General features: G+C 31.0%; 8 protein-coding genes across 8 annotated transcripts; 3 read left to right on the top strand and 5 right to left on the bottom strand.

Moving 5' to 3' along the window:
- Positions 1-50: 50 nt before the first annotated feature.
- PPL_08633 (uncharacterized protein) lies at positions 51-3,553 on the bottom strand (the record flags this gene model as incomplete). The annotated part of the gene is made up of 6 exons (XM_020579441.1): positions 51-69; positions 132-247; positions 972-2,516; positions 2,616-2,735; positions 2,831-3,274; positions 3,416-3,553. 6 exons carry the CDS (start codon positions 3,551-3,553, stop codon positions 51-53), a joined length of 2,382 nt encoding a protein of 793 aa, XP_020430116.1.
- Positions 3,554-5,698: 2,145 nt separating this feature from the next.
- On the bottom strand, positions 5,699-6,570 carry PPL_08632 (WH2 domain-containing protein; the record flags this gene model as incomplete). Its single annotated transcript, XM_020579440.1, has 2 exons — positions 5,699-6,417; positions 6,555-6,570. 2 exons carry the CDS (start codon positions 6,568-6,570, stop codon positions 5,699-5,701), a joined length of 735 nt encoding a protein of 244 aa, XP_020430115.1.
- Positions 6,571-9,673: 3,103 nt separating this feature from the next.
- On the top strand, positions 9,674-12,242 carry ube2m (ubiquitin-conjugating enzyme E2 M; the record flags this gene model as incomplete). Its single annotated transcript, XM_020579439.1, has 6 exons — positions 9,674-9,938; positions 10,085-10,520; positions 11,126-11,307; positions 11,393-11,633; positions 12,001-12,030; positions 12,224-12,242. 6 exons carry the CDS (start codon positions 9,674-9,676, stop codon positions 12,240-12,242), a joined length of 1,173 nt encoding a protein of 390 aa, XP_020430114.1.
- Positions 12,243-12,579: 337 nt separating this feature from the next.
- On the bottom strand, positions 12,580-14,184 carry PPL_08630 (RNA-binding region RNP-1 domain-containing protein; the record flags this gene model as incomplete). The annotated part of the gene is made up of 4 exons (XM_020579438.1): positions 12,580-12,689; positions 12,764-12,923; positions 13,020-13,519; positions 13,611-14,184. 4 exons carry the CDS (start codon positions 14,182-14,184, stop codon positions 12,580-12,582), a joined length of 1,344 nt encoding a protein of 447 aa, XP_020430113.1.
- Positions 14,185-15,027: 843 nt separating this feature from the next.
- On the top strand, positions 15,028-15,633 carry PPL_08629 (C97 family peptidase; the record flags this gene model as incomplete). The annotated part of the gene is made up of 3 exons (XM_020579437.1): positions 15,028-15,189; positions 15,258-15,520; positions 15,606-15,633. The coding sequence occupies 3 exons, from the start codon at positions 15,028-15,030 to the stop codon at positions 15,631-15,633; spliced, it is 453 nt and encodes a 150-aa protein (XP_020430112.1).
- A 232-nt stretch (positions 15,634-15,865) lies between these two features.
- PPL_08628 (uncharacterized protein) lies at positions 15,866-17,004 on the bottom strand (the record flags this gene model as incomplete). The annotated part of the gene is made up of 2 exons (XM_020579436.1): positions 15,866-15,965; positions 16,310-17,004. 2 exons carry the CDS (start codon positions 17,002-17,004, stop codon positions 15,866-15,868), a joined length of 795 nt encoding a protein of 264 aa, XP_020430111.1.
- A 2,985-nt stretch (positions 17,005-19,989) lies between these two features.
- Positions 19,990-21,414, bottom strand: PPL_08627 (leucine-rich repeat-containing protein; the record flags this gene model as incomplete). The annotated part of the gene is made up of 2 exons (XM_020579435.1): positions 19,990-21,172; positions 21,278-21,414. The coding sequence occupies 2 exons, from the start codon at positions 21,412-21,414 to the stop codon at positions 19,990-19,992; spliced, it is 1,320 nt and encodes a 439-aa protein (XP_020430110.1).
- Positions 21,415-22,173: 759 nt separating this feature from the next.
- Positions 22,174-24,959, top strand: mybL (putative myb transcription factor; the record flags this gene model as incomplete). Its single annotated transcript, XM_020579434.1, has 3 exons — positions 22,174-22,902; positions 22,988-23,165; positions 23,233-24,959. 3 exons carry the CDS (start codon positions 22,174-22,176, stop codon positions 24,957-24,959), a joined length of 2,634 nt encoding a protein of 877 aa, XP_020430109.1.
- Between the last annotated feature and the right edge of the window lie 144 nt (positions 24,960-25,103).

Genomic DNA, 25,103 nt, shown 5'->3' with positions numbered 1-25,103 from the left:
TAAATACAAATAAAAAAAAGGAAAAACAAATTATTTAAAAATATATATATTCATTTAACTTTTTCTTTTCTTTACTTAATTTAATGATTTAAATATATTAATTTATTCTAGATTTTATGATCAAATATTACATGTTGTTGTTGTTGTTGGTTGTTGTTTGGGTTTTGATGAGCGAGCGAGCCATTTGAAATTGGTTTGTTGGAATATAAAGTGGAAGTTGTGAATCATGGGAATAAAATATGCTTTCCTAAAAGTTAAGAATCTATGTGTTAATCAAAAAGGTAAATCTTAGACCTTTTCTTTTTTTTTTTTTGTTGTTGGATGGAATTTAAACAAAGAGGTTTGATTAGATTGGTGGGTTGGGTTGCTTATGGGTAAGGTGTTTTGTTTTGGGTTATATGATGAACTAGAATATATTTGTCATCTTATGAATGTGTGAAAATTTTGGAATTGGAGTTGGAGTTGATTTAATTGGTTGGTTGGTTGACTGAATTGGTTGGTTGATTGGTGAATGATTGTATATGATTTGCAATGAATATTCATGTTAATGATATGATTATTACTATTATGATTATTATTCTAATTCTATTTTGCGGCGTTTCTGACGGTCCTTGTTAGGGTTCGAGGTTGATTCTTTTGTTTTCTTGTCTGTGGTCGGAATGGAGGTGAAAGTGTTCTTGTTGCCGATCGTAGAGTAAGGCATTTCGATGATTTCAATATGTGCCAATTTGAATCCTGCTTAGAGTCTCTCTGGAATCTCGTTGGATATTCTATCATTCCCTTCTCGATCATATCACATAAATAGAGATCGTCAAACTCTGGCAAAACCTTTGATCTCTTAATCTTTTCCAGTTTCTCACTGGGATTAATTGTACAATGAAGTGTAATTAAAAACTATATGTGTGTAATAGATTTGATATGATTAGTTTAAAAGTATAATATTAATGATTAGGCATCTGTTAATAACTTACTTGTTTTGTATACTCTACTATATCTGAAAGTGAACAAGAACCACCGTTCTCCTGTAGTGCCATTGCCGCTAGATCCAAGACATGCGTTGGACCGTCGATAAGACCGTTTTCATCGGACGATTCAGAATCATCAGACATGTTTGTGTCTCGCTCATCATTGGATTCGTCGGATGGCGGATTCTGATCGGATGTTTTCGTCGAGGCATCCTCTTCATCAGAGTTTTGTAGCTTAAATGGTTTGGTCGTTTGTTTGCTTTTTCTTCCGCCTCGTATCGGTCGATTGCTACTGATAGTAATCGTCGTACTGTTGCTGTTATTGTTGTTGCTATTGTTTGTATCGATTTCCGGTGAGAGTTTGCCTTTCTTTGCACCACGTTTTGTCGGTAGAATTGGTTTGGTGGTGGTTGATGTTGTTGTTGATGATGTTTCCGATGATGCATCGTTGGGACTCTCGTTCTTGACGGTCGGTGACGACGTTGAATCGACAGTGTTGCTGGTGGTGGTTGTGGTGGTGGACGATGAAGGTGAATTTCCACTGGCATCGTCAATTGCCATCTTATCATCTTCGATATTGAGTGGTGGTGAAGTGGTATCCGATGTTTCATCGCCTGCTTGCTTTCGTTTTCTATTACTGAATTTACGTCTGATTGGAGTGTGAGTGTTACCATTGGTACTATTACTATTACTATTATTATTATTATTATTACTATGGTTGGTTGTTGTTGTTTGAGTATTGTTGTTATTGTTATTATTACTACTTGATAGTTCAGCACTGTTGACTTCAATCGACTCTGAGGATGTCTCCTCTTTGGCTGTGACTGCAGGAGTGTCTGGCGGTGATGGTTCTTGTTTCGATTGGACAGAGGTTCGCTTCTTTCTACTCAGTGGGAGTATGCTGATCTTTGTGGTCTTTTGTGGTGTGGTCGAGCTGGCGGTTTGTGGCGCTGCCACACTGTCATTCTTTGTCTCTGTCTCGTCCAATTCGTTGCTGCTATTGCTCGTCGATGAAGAAGTCGACGTCGATTCAATCTTTATCTTTGACGATGACAATGACAATGGAGTGGTTGTTGCAGACTTTACAGATGACGGTGAATCATCGCTATTGTTATTGTTGTTATTCGATTCCTCTATTGACGACATTGATGTAGCTGCTGATGAAGATGTTGCATTCGATTGGTCGATGTTGTTGGTGTTTGTGTTGGTGGTTGATAGTTCTTTCTCCTTTTGTTTATCTTTATCTTTCTCCTTCTCCTTCTCTTTCTCCTCTTTGACAATGGCCATTGTCTCACTCGATGATATTTCATTGTTACTGCTGCAGGTGTTGTCATCGTCGGCCTCCGATGATTTCTTGTCCTCGTCGTCGGTGACATCGGCCAGATCGATTGTTTTTCCACGAGCACCAATCATCCACCATCCTTCACCCTTGTCAGTGTCACGTTGGAACAGTGGATTGATCGAAGATGTATTTGACAGTGACGCTGCAATGACACGTTTGTGATCATACGTATATCTCGATCCATCTCTTTTCCTCAGTTTTTTCCATTTCTAAGAAATTTAAATGGTGAAAAAAAAAAAAGTAAAATACTCTATATTAGAATGTTTTTGCTAAATAAACACAACACGCTTAAAGGAGTATCTACTTACATCTGATAAAAATGCTTGAATTGTTGATAAATGTGCTGATCCATTGTTTGCTCTCAATGCTCTCAAGATTTGCTTTTGAACGGAGCTTAATGATTGTTCTTCTTTTTCTTCTTCGGTTCTCTTTAATTTTAATTTAAAAATATAATAATGTTAGTAGGTGTAGGTGGTGTTGGTTTAAAGTAGTATTCTGGAGAGTAGTTTGTTTAATTACTTACCTCTACACTTGAATCATCTAATGTTTGATCTATTTGTTGTTGTTGCTGCTGCTGTTGTTGTTGTTGCTGTTTTTGGTTATTCAGTTGTTGTGCTTGTCTACGTTTACCTCTGAGATAGTTGGTTGAAGATGGTGTCTCGTCTTCTTCGTTCATCGACTCCTCACCTAGACTCTTGTCTTCCTCTTCCATCTCTGAAGTATGATAATCTGACTCCTCACCTCCACTCTTGGATGCAGAGTTGGCACCGCCTGTCTCTGACTTGTTATACAGACTGGCAGTACGTCTTGTAAATTTTGTTGTTGCTATAGGATAGTTATTATTACTATCGAAATTATTATTGTTATTGTTATTATTATTGTTGTTGTTATTGTTATTGTTATTGTTGTTGTTGTTGGATGAAGACGAAGATCGTTTCTTTTGTTTATTCTGTTGTTGAATGATTAACTGTTGGAAAAAGATACCTGGTACATTCTGAGATGGTGAAGTCAGTGGATCGGATGTTGGTGCCGCTGTACTAGATGAGGAGCTGGACGCCGACGAAGACGTCGACGACGACAAGCTGCTAGCTGAAGAAGAAGAACCTACAGCTGTAGGTTCACTCTTTATAGACATTGTCACAGTTGCTGTCGTCGTTGTAGTGGTTGTCGTTGTAGTTGATCCATTGCAAGTCGCACTAGTGGTATCAACTGTCAGACTTCTAAATGGTTTACTCTTTTCTCTCATTCTATATTACTAACTACTGACTACTGAATACTGAATACTAACGACTACTACTTCTTTTGATGTGTTCTATACAATATCTACTATTGAATTCAATCAATAGAGATTCAAATATTAATATTAATATTATTTTAACTACTTTTTTTGTTTTGTTAAATCTTTCTTTTTTTTTTCGAAAAGAAATCTATTTCTAACTATCTATCTATGTTGTTATTGTTATTGTTGTTATTGAGCACAATTATAAACAATGTTGAACTATCTATGAATGTTGAGAGTTATTTTGGTTACTCGGTTCAATTGTCAACTGTGAATGAATTTGAAGATGTAAATGGTTATCGAGATTGAAATTGAAATTGAATCTGAATCTGATTAATCAAGTTAATCATTAAAGTAGAGTTTGATTAGATTTGAGTTGAGTTGAGTTGAGCTGAAATTGAATGGGTGTGACCGTAATATTAATATTGCGCAAAACATATATGCAAAAAAAAAAAAAAAAGTATAAATATAAAAACAAAAAAAAAAAAAAAAACAATATTAAAAAAAAATAAATATTAAAAAAAATTAATATTGTTGTTTGCAAAAACACCCCCACCCACCAAATTTGAAAAAAAAAAAAAAAAAAAACTAAATTAAAAAAAATATTATTAGAAATTAGCAAAAAATAAATAGAGAGGGAGAGACGGTAATCACGTGATCTATGAAACAGTGAATTCACTGTTTTGGTTGTGCACACAACAAACTGAAAGACATACATATAACTAACTATTATGAGTTGAATGATAAAAGTAAGTACTTACAAAGCTTGCTTTTGAATTTGATTTTGTTATTTGATTTGGAGTTGGCGTTGGCTTTGAGTTGAGATGGTAATTCGCGCGAAACGATATACAGTGTTTGGTTTACTTTCTTTGGTTTGTTGATTTGTTGATTGGTTGATTTGATTTTACGATTCTATTGTTATTGTTATTGTAATTGGAACTATATACATTCAATGTTGTTACTATTGATTTATCTTTTTTTTTTTTTTGGTTTTGTTTTTTTTTTTTTTTGACTATGACTATTAACGAGTATTATTGACCATATCTCTTGTAAACTGTTGTAGATCGATCTAATCTGTATAGCTATGACTATGGTTCATTCAATTGTTGAAGTTGAACACTCTGAAGCATCGATCCGATCTGCTAATCTCTATATATCTAAATTCTGTTTTGAATAGTCGACTATAGAGTTACAAGAGAGATGTTAGAACCAGGTCCTCGAGTATTCAATAGTCAATAGCTAACCACAAACTATACTATTGAACTTTGAATGATTTGATATAGATACTAACTATATGATCTTATTGTCAATTGAATTTGGTTGTTGTTTAACTTCTGTCACTAACTACAGTATTATACTGGGATATTGGAATATTGCTGGACAATCGAATTTTCCAATGTACACTACTGATTGATTAAGTATTGATTTGAATTGAATTGAATTGAACTGAATTTGAATTGATTATCTATATTTAGTGAGTGAGTGGAATGAATAGAAACTGAGACACTACGAATGATGATTTCTCCCAAATAAATCTTAAACTAGTTTTTTTTTTTCAATTTTTCAATTTTTACTTTTTTTACTCAAAATTTTTTATCTTGATTTATTTTTATTTTTAAATATCTTGGGAATTACAACAGCATCTGTTGCGAATCGAAAGAATCCGATCAGTGTTGTTGTTGTTGATCGGAATCAATTAGATAGATTATTTTATAACAATTAGTAGGTCATGTGAATGAGAATAATAATCATGATTGCAAGCATTGCACCTATTTTGTTATAAGAATAATTTATTTTGTTTTTTTTTTTTTTTGTTTTTTGTTTTTTGTTCATGAGTGATTTTTAAACACTCTCGAGTCTTTGCATTCTATCTCTCTTTCTACATTTCCAATTGATGTTCGGGATGATATATCTACCTAGTGTACATTTGTTTGTTTTGTTCTTTGTTTGACGATGATGATGATGATGATGATAATGTTTGTTGTTTGGGTTGGATGATACTAATTCTTCTGCTGCTGCTGTTGTTGTTATTGTTATTGCTGCTGCTGTTGTTACTGTTACTGTTCACTTTATATATATATTTTGATTTTACTGTTGCTGTTATTGTTGTTGTTAACGTGGTGGCAGTGGTGGTGTTGGACGACCTGGTTTTGGTGGTGGTGTACCGTTGGGACCTCCATTCATTGAGGGTGGTGGACGAGGTGGCACTTTAGCACCTCCTGCACCTGGTACTGGTGGTGGTCCGGGACGCAGTGAGACAGGACGCTCTGGCTTGGGTGGAGCACCGCCACCTTGGTTGACGCTTACTGGACGTGGACCGCCTGGCAGACTTGGGGGTCCGCCTGGGTGTGGAGGACGTGGTCCACCTGGAACGGGAGGAGGACGCGAACTTCCTGGAATGGGAGGTGGTCCTCCCGGTGTAGAAGGTGGTGGACGTGGTGCACCTGGTGGAGGTGGACGATTGCCTGGTGGTACAGGAGGTCCGCCACCTGGTGTGTGAGGTGGAGGTTGACGTGGTACGCCAGGGGGTGGACGTGGTGGTTGCGATGGTGGAACGTGAGGTTGTCCACCGGGATGAGGAGGTGGTGGACGTTGTGGTTGAGCGGGTGGTGGTCCTCCCGGTTGAGGAGGTGGTGGACGAACCATTGGTGGCTGAGGAGCCATCGAGATTGGACGTGCTGCTGGTGGTGCCGTTGTCTTTACTGGCACCTTCAAGGTGGTACCAGTGCTCTTTCCACTCGGGTACACCTTTATAGATCCTTTAAATGCTGGTGGTTCTGGAAATTCGTTGGTAGAAGGAAATCTCCATCTTTCAGATCCATCATATAATTCTGTTTTGTATTGTAAAATGATGATGATGATTATGATGTTATGATTATTGTTAGTTCATTTTTGGACTTATCAATCGATCGATCAATCAATCTTAACAATCAATCAATGATCAGGATTTGATTGTATTACTACTGACCATCTTGAGGTTGCATGTTATAACTCATTGATTAGCTTGTCTTATGTGATTGTTATCTATTTAACCTATATAATCTTTCACAAATTGCCAAACCAAAATAGAGCTCTATATATATATATAATCTTTTTTTTTTTTTTGTTTTCTTTCTTTCTATGTTCTTGTTGATAAGTGGTGCAGTGATCGTATATTATCTATAAATTCCGACTTTCTAACCATTAAAACTTCACTTTTAACAACTCTATCTCTAATTTCCTATATGTGTGTATTAATTAATCATTGGATAACCATTAATAAACATAATCTGTCATCAATGAATTGGTTGATTTCTAGGTGTCGGTCGATTGAAAATGAATGAACTGAATTGTAAACTTGAATGTTCCAAAATCAATGTTGTTGTTGTTGTTGACTCTCTGTTTCTTTTTCGCTTTACTATCTTGTTCTGCTTCTACTATTCTAATTAGCTACTACTAAAACTATTATATTATTGATTTATTTATGATGAAATCGATTTATATGTGTCAATTATTATTATTATTATTAATTATTATATAAACTAAAATCATAAATCATATGATAATGACTAACTAAAAGAGAAACAAACTCACAAAACAAAAAAAAACAATAAAATCTTCAAATTATATAAATATTTTAATAATTATTAAAATATAAATAAAAAATAAGTAGGTAGATAACCCAAATAAACGATAATTATATTAGTAGGTATACCTACTACTCTAGAAACAACAATTGGATTGAATTATATTTGAAGTGTAGAGATGGTTGTAGGGTGTGGGTAAGTGTGTGGATGATTATACTATTGTTGGAAAAAAAAAAAAATCAAAACAAAACAAAAAAATGTGGAAGATAACAAAGCAAACCAAACTAAACTTTGGTGATAATTTAATAAATATGATTATTTTAAATTTATTTGTGATTTATTATTATTATTATTATTATTTGAAAATTTATTGATGTGAGTGTTATATAATGATATATTTTAATTTTATTGTTTTTTTTTATATAATTTAATTTGGATGGTGTTTAATAGATTATTATTATTAATAATAATATAAAGGAAGGAAAATGTATGTCTAATATCGAATTGTTTTTGCTCTAATATTAGAGTTGTTCTTTAAATATATGGCAGTATGAATGATATATATATGATTAAGATTATGATTATGATACGATAATGCAAATACAGTATTTTGTTTTTTTTTTTCTATTTTTTTTTTTTTTTGATTTATATTAATTAAAATAATAAATTAATTAAAAATATTAGGTTGTTGCACCTCTTAATGTGTAAGTCGACTGTGGTAAGGTGAGATTGTGTTTAGTGTTTAGTGTTGTTTTTTTTTTTTTTTGGGTTGAGTTTTAGGTTCACTGTTTGTTTGATTGTTTTTTTAAGTGAAATATCTAAATTTAACAATTCATTGATTCTGTCGATGATTTGAAAAATATTACTTATTATTACTTTTAATTATTATTATTATTATTATTTAATTAAATATATGTATTAATTAATTTGTTGAACACCCTATTATTGTTTTGATTGGCTGATCGATCATCGTGACATAATTCCGGATGTCGTCAATTTTTGAGATTTCACTTTGATTTTCGACTTTTGTGCTATCAAAATTGCCAATACTTCAAATTCTAATACTGTACTACTATTATTATTATTATTACTGTAGACTGTTACTGTTACTGTCTGTCCTGTACCAATAATGATTATAACACTTGAATTTCAGTCACTCATTCATTCGTTTAATCATTCATTTTCGATCATTACCAACCATTAACCTAAAATCTAACCTAAATATAATTTTGTTTTTTTATTACCTACCTGAAATAAATAAATTCTATTTTAAAAAAATGAAAGAATATCTATCTATTTTTTAATTATCTGTATATTTTTATATGTTGTTGTTCTTTGTTTTTAATTTAACAATTACTAATTATGAAAATAAATAAAAAATTAAAAAGATGAAATAAATACAGATATCCTTGCGAATAAATCTTATTTCTCTTTTTTTGTTTTTTAAGGGTATTACAAAATTGTAAAAGTTTGATACTCTTATTGTTATAAAGTTAGTGAATGTGTGTTGTTGATGGTGGTGGGTTTGAAAGGAGAGAGAAGAGTGCTTTTCAATTTGTAAAAAAAAAAAAAGAAAAAAGCAATTTTTTTTGAAAAATAAAAAAATCAATTTAAATTGAACATTTTGGGTTTTTTGAAATTTTTTATGATAATATAAAATTGGAAAGAAATTGTGTTATTTTTAAAGTCCGTCTTCATAAAGACAGTCATTAATTATTACATACATATTAAATATCATTTATCTCGGATGTTGTTTTATTTTGTTTTTTGATCAAAACTTCGAGACACTGAATTTTTTATTTAATATCCTATTTATGTCATTGGAGTAATTAAAAATCGGAGGTGAGGTTTTCACTAACATGGTAGAATGAACTAATTTCCCCATTAAAAGTTTAAAATCTTTATCATCCAATTAATGTAAAGTCAACTCAAATCAACTCAACTTTTTCAATAACTTATTTGTATAGGTACTTATTCAATATCCAATGTTCTCTGTTTTGGTTCTCTACCAATATTTACAAAAAAAAAAAAAAAAAAAAAAAAAATAAGTAAACAAAGAAAATTAGTTATTTTCCTATTTATTTGATTGTTATAAGATTCTTTTGAAATCAATATGAATAAAAAATGATAAACAAATAATTAATAAAATTAAAAAAAAAAAAGAATAAGATAGATTTATCTTAAGTTTTTTTAAAAAATATTAAAAAAATTTGTTTTTTTTATTTTTATTTTTTTATTCTAAATTTCTATTTTTTCTTGAAGTGAAAGTTTTCTTTTTTTAATTTGTTATTATCAATAATTTTTCAATATTGAGATAATACTATTTATATATTTATATATATTTATATTTATATTATTATATCTTGTGTATTTATAGTGGTAGAAAGAGAAGAGATTGAGGAGAGCGAGAAGTAGTAGTAGTAGTAGTAGTAGTAGTTAGATCTAGAAAGTTTGTTCTTTTATATACATACATATATATATTTATAATCTATATTTTTATATTTGATAAACAAACAAAAATATGTTTCGTTTAAAGGAATTACAAAAGAAACAACAAGCAGCTGCAGCTGCCGCTTCGACACCAGCAACAAACGGAACTGGTGAATCAACAGCACCATCAACACAGACAGAGGTGACCGAAGTCAAGAGACAGAATTCAAACGATCTCAAAGAGATCAGAAAACAAAAATCAAAGGACAGTTACTTCTCACTCAAATCCAAGCAATCATCCGATGTTGGTACTGGTGGTAAGAGAGCTAACCCTGCTGAATTACGTGCACAAAAAGGTAATCTATCTATTATAATAGTTAAATAGCAATATATATATATATATTGTTTTACAGTAAAAGTATAGTAATTTGTAACAAACAAACTAACAATCATTATTTATGTTTTGTTATTTTCTTTTTTTTTAAAAAAAAACTTTAAATAGATGTCGATGAAATGGAAGTACCATTGGGTTGCAAAGTTACATTCAAAGACACCAACGACATTCTCAATTTCCAATTAGACATTACACCAACTGATGGATTGTATCAGAGTGCGACATTCAAGTTTTCAATTAATATTCCAAACACCTACCCATACGATCCACCCAAGGTTCACTGCGACACACTTGTATATCATCCAAACATTGACTTAGAAGGTCATGTTTGTCTCAATATTTTAAGACAGGATTGGATGCCAGTACTCAACATTGGTACTGTCATTTTCGGTCTTATGACCTTGTTTTTGGAGCCAAATCCCGATGATCCTTTGAACAAGGAGGCCGCTCAACTCATGATAGATAATCGTAAGACTTTTGAGACCAACGTCAAGCAATCATTACGTGGTGGATATCTTTGTAATCGTCAATTCCCTAAATTGTTGTAATAATCAAATAATAAATAATTCTATATATAGAACTAACACTAAACTTCTCAACAAACAACAACAAATAACAACAACAAGCAACAACACATCTAAACTATCAAAAATCAAAAACAAAATAAACAAAAGAAACTAAAAAAATAACAAACTAATTTGAATAAAACATATTATTTGTTAAGTAAAAAAACAACAAAACAAATACAACTTGTAATTCTTTTTTTTATTATTATTTCATTCCAATGATATTGGTGTCTTCCTGCAAACAAACTTTCTATAAAAATATAATAGATTAAGAATACTTTAATAAATATATCTATTTAGAACAATTGTCGGTTGAAATTGTTTTATATTTATTTGTTTTTTTTTTTTATGTGTGTGTGTTGTGAACATACACAAAGATAAAAAAGGAAATTTATTAATTAGTTTTTGTAGGTTGAAGTTTTAGAACCCACCCGTGACAATGACATTGTTTACAAAGAATAAGTTGTAATTTTTAGATGACCTACGAGTATATATACAAAATATTGTTGTTTTTGTTGAATCTACAAAGATTATCTATCAATTTTAGTTGTAGTAGTTTATTGTTTTTTACAAATTAATTTAGAATTATGAAAAAATATATCTATTTATCTTTATTATTTGTAGTCTTACAATTAATAATTGTTTTATCAAATGCTTATGATTTACAGCAATTAGATGGCCAAGATAATTGTTTTGCCCACCCAACACTCTGTGATAAAAATCAAACTTGTATAGTAGACGACAATCCAAAATGTACTTCAGATAGTAAGTTATTTTCACTAATCAAGAGATTGTTATTTTTTAAATAGTTAATAATTAATTCTTAAACTATAACAAAAAGATAAAATAGAGATTAAAGTTACAAAAATACAATCATTCTCCGATCACAATGTGCTCAATACAATCAACCAATATGAAGTTACTTTACACAATGGATTGCCAAACGATGTGAAACAATTGCAGTTAGAACCGATAGAACCATTAATTCTGAGGGACTATAAATCCTATTGGAACATTGGAATCTATCCAAATGGTGATTTGATTACTCCTGACGATCAAGTAATTTATAAAGACAACACATTTGTTTTTGGGTAATTATTTATTAAAAACATATATATTTTTGTTATATTTAGTTTTATAGTTGCTGTATTGTTATAAAAGAAAAAAATAACATATAGAAAAAAAAAAACAAATATAATTTCAGTTAATAATAATTTACTTACATTTTCTTTTCCTTTTTCTTTTTTTTTTTTTTTTGATAGATTCTTGGTTACCAATGAGGTTAATGATACATCTCTGAGAATTAAAACATTGTTTACATAGTTTCAACGATAAAGATAGTCTATTTCTAGAACAAAGTTTTTTGTTTTTTTTTGTATAATTTTTTAGAAAATAAAGAAATATAAAAAATATTAAAGTATAAAAAAGTTTAGTTAATAATTATATTATTTAAAAAAGTTTAAACCGAGGTAGAGCAGGTAAGGTAAGGTAATATTAGGAAACTAGCTATATATCTATATTATATAAAATAATAATAATAGATAATTATCTTATAATAAAAAAAAATTTAAAAAGTTTAAAAAAATTTAAAATATAAAAAATTGTAATAAATAATAAATAAAATAAAAAAAAAGCTAATATTAAGATTTAAATAGAGATATATTAAATATTTAATATATAGTAAAGTTAGCAATAGATAGAGATGTTGTTGGTACCACTTTGATATATAGTTAACAAAGACTGGGTTTGCTGATAGATTGATTGACTGATGATTATTATTATTATTTCAACACTGAACCGACTAAGTGAAATTGTTGTTATATAAGTTGTTTGGATTGGTTGATTTTCCTCTTCAGTCTTGTTATTACTCTATTGATTATATTTACTATTATTATTATTATTATGATTAATGATTTTGGTTGGTTTTGTTTGTTTTGTTTTGTTTTGTTTGTTTTTTAAAAAAAAATATCGATTTAATTCTTATCAATAATAAATATTATATAAATATATATATATCTCTAATGCTTTTGATTGATTCTACTTTTTGAAGGAGACTTGTAATACTTTTCCTTCGACTGTTACACCATTCACTGAATTGATTGCATTTATAGCATCTTGTAAATTAACCATTCTTACAAATCCAAATCCTTATTTTTTTGTTTTGATAGAGAATATTTAATTTAGTAATCATAATGTCAATGTCAATGTTATAACTATTTACCTTTACATGCTTGTGTAATTGGATCTTTCACAACTTTGACACTGGCAATTGCACCCGATGGGCTGAAAAGTCTGTATAGCAAAGCATCATCGGCATCTGCCGGCAGATTATATATATAAAGATTGGTTGGATCCATTCCAAGTCCACCGATAACAGGTGACTATAGTTATGTTGGCAATAGAATTTTAAATATAATTAGTAATTTAAAATAAGTAATGTTATTATTATTATTATAATTATTAGTTATGTTAATTACCATTTGATAGAATGCAGTTGGTGCAGGATATAGAGGAGTTGTAGTTGGCGATGGGTATGGTGAAAATCTGAGATTGGATCTGGTTTTGTGTTGTGTCTTCATTCGTTTGTGTACTTTTTCTTCTTCGTTGTCGGCGTATCTGACAATGACGACCTTGTCGGCACCCGGGAATTTATAGTTGGTCAGTGCCTTGATGGATTTGGTGGCCGATGAGATCTCTGCGAAACGAACGAGTGCCTGTCCTCGACTGGTGTTCGTGGTGATGTCCAAGAGCAGCTTCGACTCGAGGATGGTACCGTACGCCGAGAAGAATTCATTCAACTGCTCCTGTGTAAAACTCAATGGTAGTCCCTTAATATATAGATTGTTGGTTGCCTTGGCATCATCAACATGCGGTGCCACACCACCAGTGGTGACGCTGTTCTCCACATTGGCATGACGAACCAACAGTGTTTTCTTTTCGATTTTAGCTCCATTCATTGCTTTGATTGCATTATTTGCTAAACATTAGATGATGATGATGATAACGATATTTTAGTTTTTTGTTGTTAAAAAAGATAGATAGATAGATATTTTCAAACTTATTATTACCATTATTATTATCTTTAAATTTGACGAAACCGAAACCTCTACTTTGTCCAGTGACCAAATCGATCATTACACGACACGATTCAATGGCACCGAAAGCAGAGAACATCGATCTCAAATCTTCGGTTGTGACAGTACTAGGCAAGAAATTGACAAACAGATTACCTTGTTCAGATCCACCATTGTTGATATTGTTATTGTTGTTATTGTTGGATTGTTGTGATAAGGTTGTAGTTGTTGAAGTTGACAAAATAGACTCGTTGTTTGTAGATGAAGAAGATGATGAAAGTGTATTGTTATTGCTGCTGCTATTGTTATTATTATTATTATTATTATTATTTCCATTAGATTCATCGTTCAAGCTTGAATGAGTTTCTAATATTTGTCTGGATTCATAGTCATCTCCATCGATGTGTTCATTGTCAATGTCATTGTCATTGCTGCTGCTATCTCTGTTTCTGTCTTTTCTATTGTCACTGTCGCTATGGTGACTGTCATCGTTGTAGTCATTATCGATTTTACCAGGTGATGAAATCGGTGATTTCGGTGAGTACGAAGGTGATTTTGAACTTTCCATTGTCCTGTATATATTTTTTATTATTTTTTTATTTTTGAAACAATATAATATAATCTCTATTCTATGAATTACTCTATATTTTTCAATCTCTATTCTATTTCTATTGAATTGACTGACAAACACCCCACACAATTTTGAATATTCAATAAAAATATATTTATAAATAAATTATGAACAACAGAATGAAAAAACAATTTATCTTATTTATTATTATTTATGAATTTAACGAAAACATTTTTTTTTTTTTTGAATTTTATTTTTTTTTTTTTTTCATTTTTTTTTTTAACTTGTTCGTGCATAAAGTTTCACATTCGCATACTTGAAGTTATACATTGATCAAAATATATTATATTTTGATTATTACATATCAAGATAAAAAGCTTATACATGTAATAGTTTTATTGTTAAAAAAGTGATCAATTAGTGTTTTCTTTAAACATTTAATACGATAATCATTTTATTTTTGTGTTTTTTTTTTATTATATTTTTTTTTTTTTGGTTAAAAGAAAGGATAACCTTTAATAACAAAATAAAGGTTAAATTTGAATTGGTTATATCTGTTGGTTCATGAGAAACTAATTATTGTGGTTCACACTGATATCTTATTGGAACACAGATTCTCAGTTTAATTTTTTAAAAAATGAACAACCCCCTAACCTTTGTTTTATTTAGACAGTCACTTTAATTTGTACATCATTAACAATTTAAATGTGAAATTAATACAAACTTTTTATAACTGTATTTATTTATTATTTATTTATTTCATTTCAAAAATTAATTTGTTAATATTATAACCAACTTTATAGAAATATTATATAATAATAGGAACTTAGAGTGAGAGAAATGAGTGAAATCGTCAGTTTTTATGTACATGATTTAAGTAGAGGTTTGGCAACAAATTTTCTCAAACAAAATGGTGTAGATCTTCAGGGACTATATCATACCAGCATAGCTGTCTTCAATAAAGAATATTTCTTTGGTCAAGGAGTCAAGAGTGCTGAAGCTGTAAATATCAAACATATGGAGATATAAAATAGTAATTAATATTCTTGTTCAATCAACATCATCATTAGGGAAAAACTGAATATGGATCAGAAAATTTAAGTGAGAAAATAGTTTTGGGAAGAACCAAAAAAACAGAGGAGGAGTTCACACAGTTTTTAAATGGATTATCTGCTTCAAAGTATCCTGTCGGTAGTCATGACGCCTTTGAAAACAACTGCAATCACTTTTGTAATGATTTAACTCAATATCTTTTGAATGGAAAGAAGATCCCAGATCGTATTGGAAAGTATACTGATAAGATAAAGGGATCTCCTTTCGAACCTGTATTCAGGTAAGTAGATTTAACATCATACATATATATATTTGATTTGACTTTTCATTTAATTCTAACTCTTTCTATATTATCATATTTTCAGGTCAATGTTTAAACAATATGTTTTATAATACTTACTTAAAATATTCAATCAAAATTAAAGTAAAGTGTTATTAGAATTTTATAAAAAATAAAATAAAATAATAATTAAACTTAACAAATAAATTTATCAATTATAAAATATAATGATGGACTGTATCAAAAGTGATAAAAGGATAAATAAAATGGATGGATGATATTGTATAGATTTCTTTGGTTTATTAAATAAATAAATAATATTATTGATTGCGTAAGGTTGTGTTGTTATTTAACAGGTTTGGTTGGTTGGGGTTGGATTGATGGATGAGTTGATGGATGGAAGTGTTCATTTGTTTTTTTTTTTGCTTTTTGTTTATCTTTTTTTCTTTTTTTTTTTTTTTGTTTGTTTTTTCTTATTCGTCTTGTCTCGTCTCTCACTTCTTTCTGATTGTCTCGGGAAATCTTTCGTCGAGATACTTGTTACATATCTTATCTACCGCGTTATTAAGTTTGTTGTCAGAGTGCCCCTTTACCCAGTTCCAGTTGATTTGGTGTAATTGATTCAGTTGGTGGAGTGTCTTCCAGAGATCGTCGTTCTTCACTGGCTTCTTGGAGGAGGTTCGCCAGCTGTTGTCGATCCACTTTTGTATCCAGAGAGTGATACCCTGTTGAACGTATTTCGAGTCGGTGTAGATGAATGCATTCTTTTTCTCTGCCTTTCCCAGATACTCGAGTCCCTGGATCACTGCCATTAGCTCCATACGATTGTTGGTTGTCTTGACCTCACCTCCACACAGTGACTTGGCAGTCTGCTCGTCGAGTGTCTTTATGTTGTCGCCCTCGAAAATAAGACAACCCCACGATCCAGGTCCAGGATTACGGCGACAAGCACCATCAGTGTAAATTACAATCTTTTCGATCTCGGTTGGTTTTTCTCTTTTTGAATCTGGTGCATTGATTGTCGCATTATCTACATTTGGTGGTGTGGGTGATGATGATTGTGGTGTAGTTGGTTTTGCTTGTTGTATTGTTTGTTGTTGTTGTTGTTGTGGTTGTTGAAGTAGTGGTGGTGTTTGAGTTGGAGTTTGTATTTGAGTTTGTGTTTGTGTTGGTAATAGCTGTGGTAGTGGTGGTTGTGATTGTAATTGTTGATCTTGTAATTGATAATGTTGTTCTATAATTTGTTCAGTTTCCGCTTTTCTTTTTCGATTGTACATATCTACATTATTGATATCGCCTATATTTACATTGTTACTAATAAAATCTCCACCCAAACCAACAGTTGTATAACCATTCAAAGGTGAATTGCTACTGCCATTTCCATTGCTATAAAGTGGTTGTTGTTGCTGTTGTTGTTGTTGTTGTTGATTCATTGTGTTGGTGGTTTGTGGTGGTGGTACGCTATGAATTTGATTACTAATCATCTTTTATTTTCCCAACTTTTCAAATTGATTGACTTCAACTATTATTATTATTATTATTATTATTTTGATTATAAATAGATAGTTTTTAGGTTTTAAATAAATAAAATAAATAAATAAATAATAAATAAATAAAATTATTTAATTGGGTATTGTTATTATTATTATTAGTATTGTTGTCGTTGTTATTCTAATACTATAATTATTATTTAATAAAATATTAGTTTAACTGTTCTGTTATGTTTTCTTTTCTTTCTCTTTGCGTAAGTGGAATTGGTGGTGTTGGTCCAAACAATTATTATAGACTTGACTAAAAAATCTTTTAAAAGAAATATTTTGCTTAAAAATAAATAAATAAATAAATATAATTAACACAATACACACACTGATGTAGTTGTTTGGCTTGTTGTTGTTGTTGTTGTTGTTATGTTTGTTATTGGTTGTTAAGATGTTGGTGTCAATTTATGTACATAAGTGAAAATTTGCAAAAATGATAAAATTGTGGTAAATTGAATAAATGTAGATTCCAATTTATTTTGTTTTTATATTTATTTTGGTAATTAATTGAAAATTGCTTTTTTTAAATGAGTTGTAGTGGCTGTGGTATTTTTTTTAAAAAAGGTGTGTTTTTTTTATTTTTATTTTATTTTATTTGACAAAGTATGAAATTAGTTAGTGGTAGTTGATGTTGTTCTATTGGAGGTTACGATCGTGGTGATATGATATTTATTTTGTTTAAGGGAATGAATCTCAGACAAGATCACAAAGAATATTGATATTATTTTATTCTTTTTTATTTTTTGATATTTTTGTTTTTTTATAAATTTGTTTTTAATAAAATATTATTTATTATAATAAAATGAAATGAGGTGGAATTTAATTTATTAATTAATAAATAATAAAAATGAAAATAATAAATAAAATAAATATCAAAAATAAAAAGAATTCTTTCTTAACCTTTTATCTTTTTCTTTTATATCATTTAAAATCTATTTATTTAAAACAAATAAATATTATTTATTTCTTTATTGTTGTATTAATTTGGTATTATTATAAACAAAAAGTGATCGAATGAGAATGAAAGGTGGGATTTGAAAGTGTGTATGATAATTGATTATTTTTAGGTTTAAGCTAGATTTAAGTATATTTATGGATGTAAATGGCAGATCCAAGCGTAGATAAAGCATGAGTGAGTGTCATCACAAAACATGTTAACATAGATATATAACTAGCGATAAATAATTACACTTGAGTTTATATTACTATTGAATTTTTTATTGGCTGGTCGAAATTAACAACAGTAACATATAAAAATATATTTATATATTTGTTTATTTTATTTTTTATGTTTAGTAAAATTGATTGATTGGTTGATTTTTCTTTTGTTTGCTGTGGATGGCGTTTAAATAATAATAAGTTTGATTGTTAGTTGTTTGTGTGATTTGGAATTAATAATAAATAAATTTATAATTATTAAAAATTTTGTTACTCAAATAGTTAAATTAATAAAAGTAAAATTGATATTACTGTTTAATTCAATTATAATATGATCATTATCAGCATTTTCTATTTCAATTTCTGAATTTTATTTCAGTCAGTGAGAGAGAGAGAGAGAGAGAGAGAGAGAGAAAGTGTTAGTTGAATTTGTTTAATATAGAAATAATAATAATATGATGTAGGTATAGAGAGGTAGAAACATTGATTTATGGTAGGTAGAGGTAGTAATGTATGACCAAATTATTAGATTGCCTATAGAGTAGGGAGTGGTAGTGGTAGTGGTAGTGGTAGTGGGAGTGAGTGGGTAGTGGTGGTAGTGATCACTGGAATGGGTGGGTTATGTGTTGTGTGTTGTGTGTGTGTTTGATGATGTGAATATCAAATTTATAAATATATAGATAGATTGATAGATTGATAAGGTATAACTAATTTTACCTTTAATTTTTGTATAAATCTGATCATATCACTACCCACTCCCTATAAATTTCAGAGGAAACTGAGTGTTAAAAAAAGAGAAATATAAATCCTTGTTTGTTGTTGTTGTTGTTTGATCAAAAACAATTATTAGTTTGTTGTTATTTTCAAACAAAATTATGACCGATGCCTATTTGCCAAATAAATTAAATTTGTATTCAATATTTATTGGTACTTGCCTTTGTTATTATTATTTTATTGTGGAATCAAAAATTACAGTTTTTTTTAATCATTAAATTAATAGTTGAGGGTGTTTTTGAGAATGATGAATAAACATGGTCAAAGATTCCTCTAAACATCCAAAAACCTCTACACCAATCATTGATTTATCAATCAACACTTCTTACCATCACCTACTACCACCACTACTACCACCACCAATCATCCAACGACCTAGTGTGGCATCAATATAGATGTGTGATGATGTTATTGTTATTGTTGAAGGTATTCGAAGATTAAATTTCAAATAATACAACTTTGTTTATGAAAGTTTTTCAAATATATTGGTTGTATTCTGTAATACTGAATTATACAAAACTCTAATTTAATTAATACTATTCTGAAAAGGGGCAGCCAAAAACAACAAATTAAAAAAAAAAAAAAAAAGGTCTGTCTCCAGTAATTAAACAAACACACACTCACACACAAATACCAAACCACTAAAATTCGTCATCAAAATACTAACCAATAATTCAAGCAACAAGATACAGTTTTATTAATAAATTTAATATTTTATATTTTTTAAACTTTTATTACCATAGTAACATGATTATATATTAATATTATTGTGGTTCTACTCTACAAAAAATAAAAATTAAGTTTTATCATTCAAATTTAATTTATTTTCAGTTCATTTTCAAAATTTTGGTATTAAATTTATCATCTATTTGATTTATATTATTGGTTGTTTGTTTGTTTGTTAGTTATATGTTTGGTTGGATTGACTTGAACTGATGAATTGATTAACTTGATTTTTGAATGTTTGTTTTTAATAATTTAAGTTAAAGTATGTTACTGTTATTGGGGAGGATTCGACATGTTGTTTCTTCTGATCACTGGATAATGTGTAATCTCATATTCATCATCGAGGTACTCTTCACTTTCATCGTCGTCATCGTCATCCTCGTCAGCGTAATACTGATCCTTGAGGGTCAATCTAGTTGGAAGGGTATGGTTGATGTTCTCATTGTCACTCTCCATATCTTCGTCGGACGACCACTCTGAGCTTGTAGTATCATCGTCGTCTTCGTCGAGATCGTTGTCAGCAGATGGCATACGATTGGCATTGGGTGGTGGCAATGGTACAACATCTGACTTCACTCTATGTACAGGTAAATCCGATTCATCGGTCTCACTGGCGAGTCCACCGTCTTCGTCGTCGGCATCGTCACTCACCAGCGTTCCTCTACCTGCAAAAGTAGGTGGCATAACAGCCAGTGGTGATTGATGACTTGAGAACACTGGTAAAACTTTATCATTTGAATTGGAAACATTATTATTATTATTATTATTATTAAGTTGTTGTTGTTTTATATCATTTTGTTTATCATTTATATTGTTATTATTATCTTCTTCACCTTCACTATCTGTAAATTCATCTTGTTTCTTTGCAATTTCTTTCTCTTTTTCGATCTTTTCTTTTTCGAGTTCGAGTTGTCGCTCTGCTTTGAGTTCGCGACGTTCGGCACGCTTGGCGCGACGTTCGGTACGTGCAGCTCTTCTTGCTTCCTTGTCGAGTAACTCCTTCTTTGCGAGATCCTTACGTTTCTTCTTTGGATCTTCTTCGACTTCCGGTGCCGCCTTGGTCGCCACCACGGTGACTGGCGCCAGCACGTTGGCCTGTCCACCGTAGATTCGCGCGGCTTCACTTCGCTCATCGGCAGTCACAGGACTGGAATCGAGAATGGTCAAACTCTGAATTCTGTTTATAACGTATAGTCGATAGTCTTTGTATTCCTTGAGAGTGTGTCCATTGAAGAAGTTGGGACACGCTTCATTCTTCATCATACTGAGTGTTTTCAACTGAGGATACGAATCTTTGACACGATCGACAAACACAGACAGGTTTGTAATCAAATTGCTATTCACCCAGAGAGTATGTAGTGTTGGAATGATAGGTAGTTTAGTGTGTTGTGTTATCTTGTTATCATCTAAAACCAATGTATGAAGTTGTCTGAATCCCTCTAAAACATGTAAATCCCTATTTTTTGAAAATAGAAATAATCTATTATTAGAATCATGTTGATAATCATCATGATCATGATCATCATCGGATCATCATCAAATGAAATAAACATGATCATACTTATCTAGATGATTAGATGTTAAATCCAATTCTCTAACACTATATCCAAATCTTTCGATAATCTTTGGGTTTATTTCAACCATACTCCGATATGCGAGATCTAATCTCTCTACTTTTGGTTCGCCGTTATTCGACATGTCTTATTATTGTTTATATTACTTCTACCAACTACAATTACTAATATTTCTATGATTGATTGATTAATAACTACTACTATTGTTTATTTATTTATATTTTATAATAAAATTGTATTTTAAAACATTGATTGATCTATACAAAAAAAAAAAAAAAAGATTTATATGAAAATAAAATTTGTAATTACTTTTTAATCAATTACACTTAAAAGTCAAAAAATGCTATTATAAAAATAAAAAGTTTTTTTTCCTTTGAGTTTTCTGATACATTCACGAAAAATTCAAATCCGACGGCTAAATTGAACACATTTTTGTGTATTTGCCAAAATAGATAAAGCAAAACTACCCAAATTACGGAGATAAAATTGAAATAGGTAGTTTTGCTTACGGAGAATTTCAATTTTATCATTTTTGGAACAAACAAACAATTTCAGAGACTGTCAACTCAACCTATCAAAAATAGGGGTGATTAATTCGATCTTCAAATTCTTTTCATCATATTTAAACTAGACATATGTTTGATTTACTGATGTCATCACCGATACGAATGAAAGCAATGTAGGTTCTTAAAATAGTGTTTTGTCCACAGAACTAATCTAGGTACGTTTAAATAAAAATATATCAAACAGAGAAAAACATGGGCGAAATAATATTAATTTTTTTAAAAAAAATTTAAATAATTTTGTTTCCCACTATTGACAAAAATCCCATAATGTAGCAGTGTTTTTTTAAACAAACCTCAGCATCATTTATTTGTATACAATGAATATAGAAGATGATCTTGAATATATTATTAGTGATAATCATGCAATTAACGACGACGACGACAACGATAATATAGATAGTAATGATAATCATGAAAAGAATATACAAAAGCAGCATGATAAATCAAACAACAACAACAACAATGAGATCTACAACGAAGATGAAGACATAGAGGATCTTTTAAATCTTCAAACTGCAATAGATGAAGATGATGATTCAATCATTTTAGATAATAATAATAATAGTGATACAGAGTTTGTAATTGATGAAGACTATGATGATGATGACGAAGATGGAGAAGATGATCATTACAACAAAGATAATAATAATAATACTGTAAATAGTTATAATGAAGATGATGAAATTCAACGCTCATCTACAAAGAGAATAAAGACAATACATAATAATAATAATAATAATAATAATAATAATAATAATAATAATAATAATAATAATAATAATAATGACAATAGTAATAAAAATAATAATATGTTTAATGAATTTACAAGTGAAATATTAATGGATATACCTGTCCTATCGACTGTATCACCAACTACAACAACAACTACGACTTCAACAGCATCATCATCTTCATCTTCATCATCATCATCAGATTTAAATATAGATTTAAATTATGCATTACAACTCAACTTGGAGTATCAAAGAACAATAAAGAAATACTTGGAGAATATAGAAAAAGCAATGGAGAAGAATACAGAATTACTTGTAAGAATTAACTATAAATCATTTTTTAGGAAATTTAATTAAATTCACTAACATTTTTCTTACTTGTTATTCAAATTTAAATCAGAATAAAGCAAGAAGTCTATCATCTACACCACCAATCAAAACGAAAAGTATTCAAGAGAAGAAAGCAGGTGCTCCATTTTTCCAAAATGAATCGAATGAATCTCCACCTGACAATCCTGATACCATTTATTTGAAACAACATTTCGGTGGTATGCCAATGTATTTTAAAGCAAGAAAATGTAAGTTGATTTTTATTATGTTTAAATGTTATTGTTTTTACTTAAATTTTTTATTAAAAAACTTTAGGGACAAAGAATGATTGTCAAACATTGGCAGGTGGAATCAGAGAGAAGAATATGCAGTTGAAACTGTTTGAGATCTCTGAGAGAAACATATCAAAGACAGAGTATCAGAGAGAGATGAGCAACGTCTCAAAGATCACAATGACAGAGTTGGAGATGAATTTGAATGGTATCAACTGGGAGAGTCTGTGTAATGAACATATGCCAGGCAGAACACCACTGGAGTGTGAACTGCGGTGGAAGAATCACGATCATCCTTCGATCAACAAGGAACCTTTCACCAAAGAAGAAGACAAGAATCTCATTGCACTCGCAAAGAAATACGAAGGACATCAGTGGTTCGAGATCTGTCGCGAGTTGGGAACGGCGCGCTCAGCTGTTCAGTGCTGTCAGCGCTACCAGCGAAGTTTGAACACCAAGTTTATGAAGCGTGAATGGACCAAAGAAGAGGATGAGATTCTCCGACGTGAGTATAACAGGTGTCACTCGGAGGGTGGCGAGAGAAGCTGGCAGCTCATTGCCGAGGCTCTGGAAGGACGTACCGGACAACAGTGTCTGCATCGCTGGCAAAAGACATTGGATCCCTCGATTAAGCGTGGTCGTTGGACAGACGAGGAAGACGATCTCCTACGAAAGGCAGTCGAGCTCTATGGCAAAGGCAATTGGATATTGATAAAGAACCATGTCCCCGGTCGTACCGATATGCAGTGTCGTGAGCGTTGGTGTAACGTCGTCGATCCGATCCTTGTCAAGAATGCCTGGACACCGGCCGAGGATAACCAACTCCGCGCACTCGTAGAGAAGAACGGCATTGGAAAGTGGGCATTGGTTGCCAAAGAGATGATCACCAGAACCGATAACCAATGTTGGCGTCGCTGGAAGCAATTGTACAGCAAGACTGCGTTCCTCGAGGAGTACAAAGATATTCTGAGCAAGAAGAAAGAGATGATCGTCAGTAATTTCGTGGGAAGAGAGAAGGAGAGACCGTCTTTTACTATCGATGATTTCGTCTCACCGGAAAAGTTGAAGGAGATACAAGAGATGACTCTTACAGTACCGGAGCTACCACCCACTGTTAGAAGCAAAACTCCAAGAAGAGGTGCTTCCACTGCTAATTCCTCTACGCCCCGAGCTAGCACCAGAGGAAGCAAACCACCTAGACTTTCGAAAGCTTCTGCTGCTCGTGCTGCCGCTATACTTGCTAATGCTTCCAATCCATCGACTCCACAATCACCACAATCAGAACCACCTACACCAGTAGCACCTCTTCAATTAGATGGTAACAACTCTGCACCAACAACTCCACCCACATCCAATACAGAGTCAACAACAACTACTACAACTACCACAACCACTACTACAACTACTACTCCTCCAGAAACACCAGAAACACAAGATGCACCAGCTACACCAACAACAAGAGGTAGAGGTAGAGGAAGAGGAAGAGGTAGAGGTACAAGTCAAACTAGAGGTCAGCCAAAAGCAGCGACTACAACAACAGCTACTACTGCAACACCTCCAGAAACATCAGAAACATCAGACACACCAGAGACACCGGCTACACCGACAAGAGGTAGAGGTAGAGGAAGAGGTAGAGGTAGAGGTGCAAAGAGATCATATGAAATAATGAATGAAGTCAGATCTGAAGACACAGATCAAGATATGCAAAATGAATTACAAGAGATTCTTAGTGAACAACAAGAGAGACAACTAGTACAACCAGATGAATAGATTTATTTTCAGAATATATAATTATATTTGGATTTTATTATATAGTGAATGGGTTTAATGTAATAGGTTAAATCAAAAACATATTATAAAATGGAACAAATAAATAAGTAAATATTAAATAATTATAATAATAGTATTGTTTTT

Source organism: Heterostelium album (assembly GCF_000004825.1).
Source record: "Heterostelium album PN500 unplaced genomic scaffold PPL_scaffold9, whole genome shotgun sequence".
Classification (NCBI taxonomy): Eukaryota; Evosea; class Eumycetozoa; order Acytosteliales; family Acytosteliaceae; genus Heterostelium; species Heterostelium album.
The sequence above is the reverse complement of the archived record's forward strand: the minus strand, read 5'-3'. Positions and strand labels throughout refer to the sequence as shown.